Source organism: Tarenaya hassleriana, unplaced genomic scaffold, assembly GCF_000463585.1.
Source record: "Tarenaya hassleriana unplaced genomic scaffold, ASM46358v1 Cleome26, whole genome shotgun sequence".
Lineage (NCBI taxonomy): Eukaryota > Viridiplantae > Streptophyta > Magnoliopsida > Brassicales > Cleomaceae > Tarenaya > Tarenaya hassleriana.
The window spans coordinates 1,559,711-1,573,565 of NW_010965869.1; the positions used below are offsets into that span (position 1 = coordinate 1,559,711).

Consider the following 13,855-nt stretch of genomic DNA (forward strand, 5'->3'; position numbering starts at 1 on the left):
GTGGAGAATCATAGGGGTGAAAAACACGGGTGAGTGATATTTGAGAGAGCGTGAAGTGCATCTGATGGAAAGTCTTCAAATAATATGCGAACTGTTCAAATGGTCTAGACGAGTCTAGGATTACACGGGGTATGCGAGACACATATAATGTATGGGCTGATAGAATTCATGTTGTAGAGGGAGAACAAATCCAGAGAGAAATGTGTTTTTGAGATGGATTAGGTTCGAACAAAAAATATTTGTAATTCATGTTCTTTACAAATGAATAAAATCAGTTGGAAAATTTTTGAAAACAATATCGTGTGATTTTACTTTTTCAATAAAAAACATCAATAGAAGCATGTTTATAAAAAAGATAGTTTTTACTCAAAATCCTGGATTTAAGTTTTCAATATACTCTATTTAAAAATTTTACATGGCATCAAAAGATATCCAAAAAGAAAACAATGAACATTAAATGTTATCTTTCCATATTTCGGTATTCATTAAATGATTGAAAATAAATTATTTATGATACTTTTAGTCTATAATGATAATTTCAATTTCATTTGGTGAAAAAAAAAACTTAATTTATTTGATCGGTTAAAAAGGAAACTAGTTTTATAAGTAAAAAGATCCCAAACTTGAACAGAGTTGGACTATTCCACCTACCACAAGTCCGATTTGGGCCTCAAGTCCACACCCATTTTAACAAATTTATATTATCTTATAGATATTTCTTTTGGTTTTTTATTTTACATTTTCCCACTTAAACATTCATACTGGTTGTGAATATTTTTGGATTTTTTTTAATTATATTTCAGTTCCATTATTCGGGGTTCAGTTCTTTTTCCTTTCATCAAAATTATATTCCTTTTATTTTTTTCATTCAATTTTATTTGGATTCAATTTTCATTTTAAAAATTATTCATTTGTTTAGTCGTCTTTTTAATTCAGAATTTTAGATTGGGTTCAGTTAATTTAATTTTAGAAAAATCAATAACAAATCTAAAATTTAGTTAAAATACAATTATGCTTTGTTAGATCATATCGGTTCCGTTTTACATATCAGAAATATTCATACTAAATAATACACGTATTTTAATTCTAGTAATATATATATATATATATATATATATATTTGTGAGATGACATAAAATAATATTTAGGCATGTTTTATATGTTTAGTTTAATCACTTGGATGGTCGGCTTACGACTTTGATTGAAATTACGGATAGGTCCTTTGGATTAGCAATGGGATTATGGCCATTGGGTAGTCCGATCAATGGGCATTTCAATTGGATTAATCTAATACAATTAGGATATAAACCTTAAATTAAACCCGAACGGGGACGAAGGTTTTTTTTATATGAAATAAACATTTTTCCATAAAAATGAAATCGAATCAAAACAAAATTGGAATCGAAGGAAAAATAAATAAAAAAATTGAAGGAATATACCTTTTGCAATGTATATTAAACTTATAAGTTAAGATGTAAATTATGTTATATCTCCATATGTAGATTAATAATATTTCGGTTGATATAGATAAAGTTCAAATAAAATTCTAAATAGATCGTTATTCGAATTATTTTTGAAGCAAAATGATTGTGTAATAGGAAACATTAATCAGGAAGAATCGTCTAAAAATCACACACATATATGTATATGCGTATCTATATATGTTTTTTTTAAGCTGGTGATTTTTTTTATACGAACTATAATCGCTGTAAAGAATAAAAGAAAGGTTTTTTTAAACGTTTCCGAGAGTTCTTGGAACGAAATGAAATATTTCAAAAGTATGGGGCTTAAAGTGTTATTTTCCGGAGGTAGAAAGTAATTAAAAGTTGGCGTAGTAGTAGAACGCGAAGGGAAAGCTGAAGACGTCGAAGAAAGTGGAAAACAGAGCCAGCGAGAGCTCGAGAGGGCTTTGTTGCGGGTAACAATGGCGAATATGCCTCAGTCTCTGTCAATGGGCACGTCCTTCGGTGGTCCCAGCACGTCGGCTCATGTTGTCTCCGGAGCTCCGGCGAGAAATGATCGGAACTTGGCGTCGGCGGAGCAATTGGTTCTCGATCTCTGCAATCCTGATCTCAGAGAGAATGCACTCCTCGAACTCTCCAAGGTAGTCTCCTACTGAGCTCGGATATTTTTTTCTCGCCCTTGTCGGGTTTGGTCCCTTAGAGCTGTAATTTCATTTGATTCGTGGAGAGAAACTAGGATTCATGAGGTTTTGAGAGGAAGTTGACGAGTGAAATTTCGGAATTTGGGAAATTTTCTAATTCGATGGAAAGGAGGGATTTAAGTTTTTCTCTAAACTATTTGCATGACGGAGAATTGTATCGGTATCTAAAATAGGGTTTTCTTAATTTCCTTTGTTATTGTTGTAGAAAAGAGAGTTGTTTCAGGATTTGGCTCCCTTGTTGTGGAATTCTTTTGGTACCATTGCTGCACTGTTGCAGGTATGATGATTCATGCCCTTTGGTTATTTTAGTAACTTTTTTGTATTATTTTTTCTGATAAATGATCTTTTATGGGTTTGTGGATTTCAACCTTTGATGGGTTTGTTGATTTCAACCTTTGAATTATGATTATTACCCTGTGTTAGAGTGGTGTAATTGGTTTTCTCTTCATGTCACAGGAGATAGTTTCAATTTACCCTGTTCTTTCACCTCCGAATCTGACTCCTGCTCAATCAAATCGTGTCTGTAACTCACTTGCCCTTCTTCAGGTAATGGGATCTGCTGCAGATGGGGCTTTCCTAATCCCTATTCATCTTTTAATCAAGTGGAGTTTTATATAGCATGCTGAATTGCAAATTTATATATATATATATATGGAAAATTCAAAGGGCCGACTTGACTTAGCGGTAAACTCATTTGCCGTGGGGTCTGAGGTCGCTGGTTCAAATTCTTCTCTCTACATAAAAAGTAGGGGTAAAGTTGCCTAGTATATTCTCTTCTCCAGAACCCCCACTAGATGGGGATATGAATTGGATTGGTCCTTTATATATATGGAAAATTCGTCAAATTGTTGATCTACCTACTGTCGTGCTGTCTAACAATGCAGTGCGTGGCTTCTCATCCTGACACGAGAATGTTATTTCTCAAGGGTAATTTCCTTTTTCATTTTGGCAGGCTAGCTTAATTAGTATGTGATTTCAAGTATTGAGAGAATGTGTAACGTACCAATACCATACTGACCTTTCTTCCTTTGGAAATTTGATTAAATGTTTCTGGGTGGTTAGTTTTGTGTATAGTGTATAGCTCTGATATATGGTCTCCATTTATCTTAGGATGCGTTCCCTCCTTGTATGACCACTATTAGATGTTTTTACTTGAGGTGTTGTGACAAATAATGAATTTCGTCTGAGGATAAGACTGTTGCTTTCTTATTTACAGCTCATATTCCACTGTATCTGTATCCTTTCCTTGATACAACAAGTAAATCAAGACCTTTCGAATACTTGCGGCTTACTAGCTTAGGAGTCATCGGTGCTCTTGTGAAGGTAATCTATCTTGTGAATCCAGTAGAATGGTTTTCTTTATTTATTCTCAAATATTAGATCTCCAAGGACGGCATGTAGTTCTAAGAATTAGGGTTTTGGGGGGGGGGAGTAGATTCCATGCCAAAGTCTTCAACCGAAAGCAAGTACGTCGACTTGTACACAGTATTTTCTGAAATAGATCAGACCCTGATAGATATAGTTTCTTCTTGACGCGCATATCTCTGCTCTGACTGGATTAAAGGGCAACTATTTAGAAATAATAACTTTGATTAGTTTCAAAATTGGCCGGTCAGTGTCCAACTTGCAGTTGGGGCTATGTAGAATTGGTCAAGTAATTCTCATTTGTTGAAATTTTGCTGCTTCGGTATTCGAGATAGTTTTTGGCTCAACAGATTTATTGATGTTGTTAACCAGGTTGATGATGCAGAGGTCATTAGCTTCCTTCTTTCCATTGAAGTTGTTCGTTTGTGCCTCCGTACAATGGAGATGGGCAGCGAGCTGTCAAAAACGGTTAAGTCTTTTAAACTTATAACGGCCTTTTTCTGTTGTTTCATTATGTAATTGGCTTTTCCGTTTTCTTTTTTTTTTCCTATTGCCTATCCCAAAATTTATTGTGAGATGATTATTGCTTGCTGCATAGTGATACGCTCGACTTTCTAATTGTTTTTAACGAGAGATCTGGCATCATCATTGTTTATCAAAATATCGTAAACAGAGGTTGGAAACTTCATGGAACCAATTGCATCAATGTAAATAGTATATACACCAAAAGCATGCAATGGGTTTTGTATGTGTGTATGTATCTTAACAAGTTGTGATTGGCAGGTTGCAACATTTATAGTTCAAAAGATCTTGTTGGATGAAGTGGGCTTGGATTACATCTGCACAAAAGCAGAGAGGTTTTTTTCGGTTGGTCGTGTTTTGGGAAATATGGTTGCTTCACTTGCGGAACAGCCCTCACCTCGGCTATTAAAGCATATAATCCGTTGTTATCTTCGTTTGTCAGATAACCCGAGGTCAGTCCGTTCACTCATAAACAATTCCTTAACAAACAAAATAATGTTTGAATTCATTTCTCTATTGAGGGTTTCATGCTCAAAGCTTTGCGTGTGTTTTCCCAGAGCTTGCGCAGTACTCGGAAGCTGCCTCCCTGACTCGTTACGAGATGGAACTTTTGTCAGTTGCCTCCGTGTAAGTCGTATAACGATGGATCCGAAATTTATTTTTCGATTGGTTCAATTGGGTAGGAGTACTTTTAGGGTTTAGTAAAAATGGAAGTAAATTTTTGCAAGAAACTCTCTGGTTTTATCAGGAGGATCAAACAGCAAGAAGGTGGTTGCAGCAGTTGCTTCACAATGTCAATGTCGGAGTGGGTGCTGGTCGGGTCCCGACACTTCAAACTGGAGGATTCGATCACATGCTTTTGAGCTGAATAAGGATAATTAAAGTTTCCACCTTTCGGGGTTTTTTTTTTTGTAGTTTTTGTCTTATCTGAAGATCACATTGTACAGTCAGTATTTTTCTTGGAAAGAAAAAGGATTTTGACAAATAGAAAGAGGACATGAAATGGAAAGCAAAGGGAAGGATCTTTTTCTTTTATTATTATTAAATCTATGACATGGCATCTCAATGTTAGTGTTAGAATCTCTTGACGGGGACGAGGGCTCCATCCTTTGCGCCTGACTCGAGCATTGCCTCTAGAACGGCCACATCTCTAGCTCCTTCCAAGTATGACAGACGAGGCTCTCCTTCCTGCTGCAACACAGACACAAGTAGATTCTTGTCTGAAAATGCATTGTTGAATCCTAAATTTCGGATTAAAACAAGAAGGTAAAATTGCGAAATTTGGATTACCGAGGCTGAAGCCTGCGAAACGTCGTGGAAGAACGCTTTCAACTCCTCGGTCACTCCACTGAAGGGGTAAAAAATGGTCCTCGTTTCCCCTCTGTCGCTGTAAACAGTGGCCTGAAAATGAACCGTAAAGACAGTTTTGGTTACTCTTTATCATATGATGTTCAGGAACTTTCATGTTCGTGTGAATATACTGACCAGATAACCGTGTCTTCCCTCTTGCATTCCACGCTCAAGTTGAACAGTGCCCTTCAATCCGACAACCCTCCAGAGTATCTAAAAGCATTAGAAGAATACCAATAAGCGGACTATAAGTACAAGATCAAGAGGCTCGAAATCAAGTTTCAACTTTTACTACATGCCTTGGGAGATTTTGAAGATACAACCATCACGAAAACTCCAGAGCATCCGTTCTCAAGTTGGCTGCGAATAAAGAGAAGACCCTGTCTCAGTATTCACATCAAACCAATGCCTAAAACATGCTTCTGATTCAACCAGATGCTTACAAGTTGGATGTTATGTTGTCCGGAGCAGGCAAACTCGTATCCACGTGAGTAGTGGTTGCTGATACTGATGTTACTTCACACCCAACAAGCTATATTCATTTGAATTCAGAGAGATCAGACTTTGAAATCCAATAACAATATATAGAAGAAGATGCTCATTGATAGTTCAGTTTTTTTTGGAGTGGAGAAGTACCATCCTTAGCCCTGCGATGTAATGCACACCCATATCCAAAATGAAACCTCCCTGCAGAATGGGAAATGGGTTTATGGTAAAAGTATCATCGAGCCTAAGAAAAATGATGATAGCAAATAGTATCTCCTCGATTGCTAATTTTCAATTCCAAAGAAAAAGAACCTAGAAGACAGGAAGATGCATCTTATATGATAGAAACTTAGTTAGCAGAAGAGTTGAAGTTACAGCAAAACAAGAATCTAGAGCAACAGAAGAGTATGTACCCCCAAGTTTCGCCTCCAGGAGCTTGAGAAATAAGGGTTTGAACTATTCATTGATCCCTCGACAATTAGTTGGACATTCATCATAGTCCCGATTTCTCCTACCAGTTTCTTCAACTGTGCAGAAAACAATCATAATATATTTCAAGTATAACGTCGATTGATCATAGGGAAGTGTCAGTCACGATTACCTCAACAAAAGCAGGCTCAAAACGGTAATTTTCGGCCACAGCCCAGATTGATGGGCTTGGGGAACCAGTAGAAATGTTCTTGTAGCTCGAGATTGCAGTTTCGATCTCACTGATTGCTGCAACATCAAATGACAGATTCTGAATCTTAAAATTTTTGGGAAAAGAAATCTCATGATGCATATATATTGTGTAAGTGAGTAGATTACATATGCAAGTTCAATTCTGCTTCGAATGAGCAGAAAATAATGATATTAGGAATTTACTTTGTACAGCATTGAAATCGCCTGGTATTAGGAATTTGCAAGCTTTTTACAAAGTGATAAAACTGAACTCAATGAGAAGAGCGTTCGACTCACATGCGGCAGCTGGTTTCTCTGAAGACCATCCAGGAGAGCGAACAACAAGGAGATAGAGAAGAAGAAATTCAGTATTCTGTGTTGGACATATTCTCAAGCAGTGATAACACTGACGATAAAAAAAGAAAAAGCTCATATAGTGGCGAAGAATATCAGCAAAGCAATGCATGCCTTGTTTAGCCATGTTCTTTCTTTTGGGCTAAAAATAAACTCAAGTAGGTGCTGTTCATGAACCTTTCCAGGATTCTTCACTTTGAGAACAATAGCAGACTGCTTCCATGTTTAAATAAATATAAAGGCAGGCAATTTGCAATGTTTTATGGTAAATGAAGGGGACAACTGACCTTGAAGGACATGTTTCCCTGCCTTTAGCATCTTCAATGACATTTCGACCTGCCAAGCGTAAGATGCTAAAATCATTCAGCAGTGCAAGCAGAAAGCCCAATACTTCAGCCACAAGGGGAACTCTCTGGATGTTCGGTGTGAGAGTTACGTCGCTAACAAGCTTCTTGGTTCAAAATTTATGTCTTCCTTTACACTCAAAGAAGAAGAGATAAACAGAAAGAACGACAGAGTATAAATTTCTAATGCAAAGGGAAACCAAAAATCATGTTTCAGGAAGAAAACTGGATTTAATTGGATCTTCGGACATCAAGGATAGCATTGCAGATTACAAAACACCTATAGTACTGAAAATTTTTGTGTCTTTCGTTAGAATGGCAAGGAGAACAAAGTTTCAGGTACACCCTGCCACGGTGTCATCTCTCGGACGATAGAGATCACACATTACACAATAACAGTTTATCAGAGTTAGTTTCCTGACTGAAAGGCCACACTGAACAAGTAATTTTGTGGTAAACTAGAAACCAAATATCTCCCATTTTATTATAACCTACCCATTCTTCAGGTCATATGAAGTTGTCTAGTACAAGGTATCACAAGATTCATCATCTTCACAACCAGATCCCAGAAGAATTGCCGAGTTCAAGCTCAAAGCCTCGATCTCAGACATGGAAGCAAATCCAAAGCAATCAAATCAAGGCAAAATCCTTAGGGTGAATAAACTATCTACAACTTGTCACAACTTTGCAAAGGCATTCTCAACTAATGTTTGTACAATTTTTGTATGTCTCTCATTCTCACTTAGCATCTACCAAACCCCTGTGCTCTTGAACCGAATAGAGAGCCCCCAAACAAAATCAAACCTATAACCGACATGAAGAACAAACAGTCCTCAAACTGTATGGATCTATCAAGACAAGAATTCAAAGTATACCTGGATTTGTCCAGCTAAAACTACACCGACACCGACGATCGAATTGTCTCGAATGATCTCATCCAGACCCTCTTCTCCCCATTTGCACTCCACATCAGGGAAATGCTTTCGCGCTATCTCCACTGCTCCTTTCGCAGATTCCTTCACCATAAACACAGAGCCCACATTAGATTGCGATATCAGAACGAAGCAATCTCAAAGACATAGCCGCTACTTCAGCTCTCCATTTTACAGCCTCATATTCCTCCGTGACCCTCACAAAAATCATCGTTATTCACCATTATTTTCCCAAGTCAAGCCCAGATTTCGCACGAAACGGATAAGAAGGAATATACCTCCGTGCGGCTCCAGATTGCCCTGAGGACGAACAGATCGGAGATCTCAGCTAACCTGGGAATGTATTGCGTTCTGACGAAGATTCCGGCTCCGAGAATTGCGAGTCCAGGACGAGGATTCGCCATTTTTTTCCCCTTCTCGTCGACCTCCGATTCCGAGATTTCAAATCGAATTCGCACAAGACGGTTATGACTGTGTTTCTGCTAAGTTGTATGTAAGATCATGAGTGGACAAGGAATGGGGGCATCGATACCAATAAAATAATTAGATTACACTTAAATGGATCAACACTGCAAAAGTAATACACACTAATTACAACTTTGATTTATTAAACTGCATTACACCATATCTTTAATATTGCAATTCAAATGTGGACAAATTAAATTGACAAAACAAACTGTGCAAGATCTAAAACTCGTTTTTTTTAAACGAAATTAAATGAATTTGAATCAAATATAAAATAAACAAATACATGGAATAAAAATCTTTAGAAAAATTAAAATGCAACACAAAATAATATAAAATAGTGAAAAACGAATCAAATATATAAATAATATATATTAATATTCAAACTGTAGATCCAGTTATATAAGTAGCAGAACAGAGTAGGTGCTATTAGTTTAAGATCTGACCATGTGGATCATGGAATCAATTTAGATTATAATACATATGAAATAAAATTTTATCAAATTTTTTAAATACATATTTACTTAAAGATAATGTAGATTATAAATATATTATTACATATGCAGGATGAACATTATCTTTGAATATCCGAAATTTTAAACATCCATTTATACTGATGCAAATACGAACCGGATTGATATTTGATGGGTGTGCCGCCGAGTACACGTGTACGCAGTCTTAACTGGTCATAACTTGTCAATGGTATAAAATCGGATCCAGTGCCATTTTTGCATCCATATTGAAAATTACCGAAATGCCCCAATCATCTATCTTCCCCTTCTTCCTAAAACCCTAACTCCCTGCTTCCCAATCTTCTGAAACCTATGTTTCACTGAGAATTAATTGCAGAGTTTTTTTTTTCTGTCGCCTTTTCAATTTTGGTTGTCATCTTGTCTCTTTTGTTCTTTCAATTTTTTTCTTGTTTCAATTCTTCTGGGTTTTATATGGCTGGCGGAGATACTTCAGCTGAATCGAAGAGGGGGAGCTCGAAGAACCCTAAGAGCTCCAAAGACAGCAATCTCAAGCAAAGTAATAATCCTTTGTATCTTTCTGAATCTGTTTGGAGTGTATACGGGTTTGTTGCTGTGAAATTCTGCTGGATTCGACTAATTTGAATTCGTCAATTTGCAGAATCTCCGGCAGAGTTTTTCGCCGAGAACAAGAACATTGCCGGATTCGATAATGTGAGTCTCAATTCGTGGCTTTCTAAGGATTTGAATTGGCACTAAGTTTCATTTGGGCGAATGGAATACTTTCCCTAGATGACATTTCTCGACTTTTTCATTCGATTTCACGTCTTTTCATGTGGTTTAGTTGCTTGTTCACTGATTTCAGCCGGGAAAATCTCTGTACACTACAGTTAGAGAGCTTGTTGAGAATGCCCTTGATTCTGCGGAGTCGATATCTCAACTTCCCGAGGTAGAAATAACAATGTACGTTCCCCAATTTGGCCTAAAAGCTTACACTTCGGGGTGAAAAACATGTCAGTTTTTGAAGATATGTTAACTCCGGTCAGAGAGGAGGATGTATTTTCGCAAAAAGTTTCTAAATTTTTGTTGGGTTCACCGTCCTTAAGTTCAATTTCATCTTTATCAGCTTTTCTTTTAGCCTGTAAATTGATTGTCCTGGTTTTTTAAGTGAAGAGATTGGAAAATCCAAGTTTAATTCCATGATTGGTCTTGTTGATCGGGAGCGCGTTGACGAGAAGCTGTATGATGACTACGAGACAGTGAAGGCTCGCGAGGTGCATGAATTCTCCGCCTTCTTATTTTTCTATTTTCCCCTTTTCGTCTTTGGATTTCATTTTTTATGATCATGTTTCTTGCATTTCTACAGCCGTCTTTTCCATTTGAAATGTTTCAGCTCTTTTACAATCTTCTAAGTTCCCTCCTTTTTTGGGGCTTGTCATCAATTCGCCTTGTTTCACTTGGTTATTGCCACACAGAAAAGATTAGCGAAGGAAGCTCGTGCTCAAGAGATACAAGCTAAAAATGCTGCATCGGGAAAGAAAGTGAAAGAGCCTGCAGTGTCAAAGGTTTTAAAGGGTCGTGGTGAAGCATCATATTACAAGGTCACATGCAAGGTGAGGCTTAACATAATTTTTTCTCTGATTGCTACCCTAATTATTTCAAACAAATCTATACTCAACAGGAACTTGTATGTGTTATTTCAATGACATGTGCCAGTGACAGCAAGAACAGAGATCTTAAAAATCGAAATAAATCATAGCATGTAGAAATACATATATAGGTATACTTGTTCAAAAAAATACCCCCCCTCTTTTTTTAAAAAAAATTCTTGCATTCATTTGACTTATGACTTGATATGTAGGATAATGGAAAGGGAATGCCACATGATGACATCCCAAATATGTTTGGCAGAGGTAAAATGCAAATGACCAACTCAAGTTTTCTTTACCAATTTATTCAAATGTTAATGCCTTCTAGATATGGTTCTATCCTGAAGCTAGATCAAATGTTGTCTTTCTCACAGTTTTGTCTGGTACGAAGTATGGACTGAAGCAAACACGTGGGAAGTTCGGTCTCGGTGCAAAGATGGTAGTATTTCTTTATCAATCTTAAATCTCTGGCTTCTGTTCATTTCCTTCCTTATTTTCTTCTTTAAATATGTATTTCAAAATATATGATTGTGTATTTGAGGTCAACTGGTAAAACTGCATCAGACTGTGATGCAGGTTATTGTATGAATATCTTTAACACTATAGCTTCATCACATTATATGACCAACATAGAAGCATTGCGTGTTGATGTTCCTTAACTTGATATAACGGGCACATTTGTTGGATATGGAGCTTTAAAGTGTCCTGTTATGGTAGAATCAAATTTGTAGGAGCTTTTTTTTTAACTCTCTTTTCGATGTGCAGCTGAGCTTTTTTATTGCGTTATATGCATTTCACGTCAAGGCAAAGGTTTTCCCGAGACAAGGTCACAAGAAGCAATTTAACTTTTCCGGTCTTTTCAAATTTGCATGGCTTGCAGGCATTGATTTGGTCCAAAATGAGCACAGGCCTCCCAATCGAGATCTCATCATCCATGAAGGGCCAAAGTTATGTCACTTTTTGCAGACTGGATATTGATATTCATAGGTATCACTTACATAAATTAGCAGGTTCTTGGTCACTATCATCTGGTTTACTATTTTCTCGTTATGTGAAGATAACATCATTGATTCCTTAATCTCTCATTAGAAAGATTGATCTTTAAGTGTTTGAAATTTTCAGGAATATTCCCCATGTTCATCTACACGAAAAGAAGGGCAACACAGAGAGATGGCATGGAGCCGAAATACAGGTGGTAATTGAGGGAAACTGGACAACATACAGAGTACGTTGTTTAGTTTTTCCTTTTGAAGATGTTCTACCATATCTGTTTTAAGTATTCTTTAGATATTTGTGATGTGTTGAGTCTTAATATTTTCTTTGTTGATTTTTTCAGTCGAAGATCTTGCACTATATGCGCCAAATGGCTGTTATTACTCCATACGCACAGTTTCTGTTTAGATTTATATCCGATACACCAGAGTATGTGTTCTCTCTCTCACTCACTCATCATTTATCTGCTGCTTAGCTCATTATGTGCATAGTTATTGAGTCATCCGTTTCTCTTTCGGCTTTTGATGAAGAAAAAATATCACAATAAAATTTGCCCGAAGAACGGATGTAATGCCTCCTGTTCCAGTTGAGACAAAACACCATCCTTCGTCAGTTGACTTGCTGCTTATCAAGCGCCTGATTGCAGACACTTCGAAAAAGACCCTTCTGCAGTTTCTTCAGAATGAATTTGTGAATATTAACAAATCCCTTGCAGCACGATTAATTGGTAAGTAGCTTATCTCATTTGTTATAAACATTTGAAGTTGGCTTACCTATCTGTAGTGATTCACTTTAGTCTTTCCCTCCAAGATGCTTTCAGCATTATGCTTACTGGATTAGTACTGACTGGGATGATCAGCTATTCGATTTAAAAGATTCATTATAGTGCCTTAATGACTTAGAAGGATAATTGCAATTTTTTGTTTTTGCTCGTTCTAATCTAAAGAAGAGCACCATAGCCTTTATGATAGTCGATATGCTTACTATTGCGCTTTTGTTTTTTCTCTCAGGAGAAATGGGACCAGATTTTAGCCCTAATATGGCTGTCAAGTCTCTGACATCTCAACAAATGGTCCGCATACATCAATTATTCCGCCAGGCTAAATTTGATGACCCTAGTGGTGATGTAAGTTGCTGCTTTCTCCGATCTGCTCTTTTTGTGCATCTTTCTCATCTCTATATCTGCATTTTCCCTGAGGCTTGTTTATGAGGAATTATAGTATTATACCATCTGCAGAATTATCACAAGAATTAGCTCTAATGATGATTTTTTTGTAGTGTCTTAGTCCCGCGGGAGAGTACAATCTTCGTCTGGGGGTTATCAAGGAACTGCATCCAGATATGGTGGCAACTTATTCAGGCAGGTTGTCTTTTCAAGCTTAAATTTTCGGCAAATGCTTCTTTTAGAAATCCAATGCCTTCGCCGTTCTTTCTTCTATCAAAGTGTACCATATTTGCTGTTGGTTTGAGCTGGCTTTAAGTGTTGACTTCTTCCTGGAAACTTTGCACAGTGCTCAGGTCTTTGAAGGTCATCCTTTCATTGTTGAAGCCGGTGTTAGTTTGGGTGGAAAAGATGTGAAACAGGCAAGTCATATCCATAGTCTTCCCTTCTTGTTTTCTTATTTGTGTGTATATATCCACGGAAAAGCATGTTAACTAGACAAAAGTTAGAAAACCGTTCATGTCACATGTATCCAATATAAAAATTTAAAAGGGAAATACAGATGGTCTTTTAATAATTCCTGTATGGTAGATCAGAATTGTTATATTTTCATCTTGTGAGTTTTCGTTTGTGTGGAAACTAAAATTGCAGGGAATAAACATTTTCCGTTTCGCAAACCGTATTCCTCTCCTTTTTGAGCAAGGTGGTGATGTCGTCACCAGGACAGCCTTAAAGAGAATCAAGTAAAACAAACATCTTGTAACCCACTCGATATGTATCACTATATATATACACACACGTGTGGGAGTGTATTTCACTAAGGGGTATTTGGAAATCTTTGCAGTTGGAGTACTTATAAGATCAACCAGACACAAGATAAAATCGGGGTATTTATCAGTATAGTGAGCACAAAAATCCCTTTCAAAGGGACAGGGAAAG

At 36.9% G+C, this 13,855-nt stretch overlaps 3 protein-coding genes across 6 annotated transcripts in view; 2 read left to right on the plus strand and 1 right to left on the minus strand.

Moving 5' to 3' along the window:
* The first annotated feature begins 1,861 nt into the window (after positions 1-1,861).
* Positions 1,862-4,941, plus strand: LOC104816911 (cell differentiation protein RCD1 homolog). The gene is made up of 9 exons (XM_010545935.1): positions 1,862-2,104; positions 2,370-2,441; positions 2,621-2,710; positions 3,049-3,091; positions 3,381-3,487; positions 3,902-3,997; positions 4,313-4,503; positions 4,609-4,678; positions 4,800-4,941. The coding sequence occupies exons 1-9, from the start codon at positions 1,925-1,927 to the stop codon at positions 4,917-4,919; spliced, it is 969 nt and encodes a 322-aa protein (XP_010544237.1). The 5' UTR covers positions 1,862-1,924; the 3' UTR covers positions 4,920-4,941.
* A 110-nt stretch (positions 4,942-5,051) lies between these two features.
* On the minus strand, positions 5,052-8,697 carry LOC104816910 (uncharacterized protein YMR315W). 2 transcript variants are annotated; one of them, XM_010545934.2, is made up of 12 exons: positions 8,456-8,697; positions 8,121-8,261; positions 7,189-7,237; positions 6,845-6,862; positions 6,489-6,604; positions 6,301-6,414; positions 6,038-6,088; positions 5,845-5,933; positions 5,701-5,761; positions 5,537-5,614; positions 5,342-5,452; positions 5,052-5,239 (listed from the first exon to the last, which is right to left on the minus strand). In XM_010545934.2, exons 1-12 carry the CDS (start codon positions 8,579-8,581, stop codon positions 5,126-5,128), a joined length of 1,068 nt encoding a protein of 355 aa, XP_010544236.1. In that variant the 5' UTR covers positions 8,582-8,697; the 3' UTR covers positions 5,052-5,125. The 2 variants fall into 2 exon arrangements, with proteins under 2 accessions (XP_010544236.1, XP_010544235.1); XM_010545933.2 differs by having other exon boundaries at positions 5,052-5,242; positions 8,456-8,696.
* Positions 8,698-9,372: 675 nt separating this feature from the next.
* Positions 9,373-13,855, plus strand: part of LOC104816912 (DNA topoisomerase 6 subunit B) — a 6,070-nt gene continuing 1,587 nt past the window's right edge. The window contains exons 1-16 of one of the 3 annotated variants that reach the window (XM_010545936.2): positions 9,373-9,671; positions 9,774-9,826; positions 9,978-10,075; positions 10,281-10,386; positions 10,588-10,725; positions 10,974-11,025; positions 11,136-11,200; positions 11,642-11,748; positions 11,884-11,986; positions 12,098-12,183; positions 12,285-12,481; positions 12,765-12,880; positions 13,033-13,118; positions 13,266-13,338; positions 13,568-13,659; positions 13,761-13,849. In XM_010545936.2, coding sequence (XP_010544238.1) covers positions 9,587-9,671; positions 9,774-9,826; positions 9,978-10,075; positions 10,281-10,386; positions 10,588-10,725; positions 10,974-11,025; positions 11,136-11,200; positions 11,642-11,748; positions 11,884-11,986; positions 12,098-12,183; positions 12,285-12,481; positions 12,765-12,880; positions 13,033-13,118; positions 13,266-13,338; positions 13,568-13,659; positions 13,761-13,849 — 1,546 coding nt within the window. In that variant the 5' untranslated portion in view covers positions 9,373-9,586. Of the gene's footprint in view, positions 9,672-9,773; positions 9,827-9,956; positions 10,387-10,587; positions 10,726-10,973; positions 11,026-11,135; positions 11,201-11,641; positions 11,749-11,883; positions 11,987-12,097; positions 12,184-12,284; positions 12,482-12,764; positions 12,881-13,032; positions 13,119-13,265; positions 13,339-13,567; positions 13,660-13,760; positions 13,850-13,855 lie in introns of those variants that run through there. The other 2 variants (XM_010545938.2, XM_010545939.2) reach the window with 2 other exon arrangements.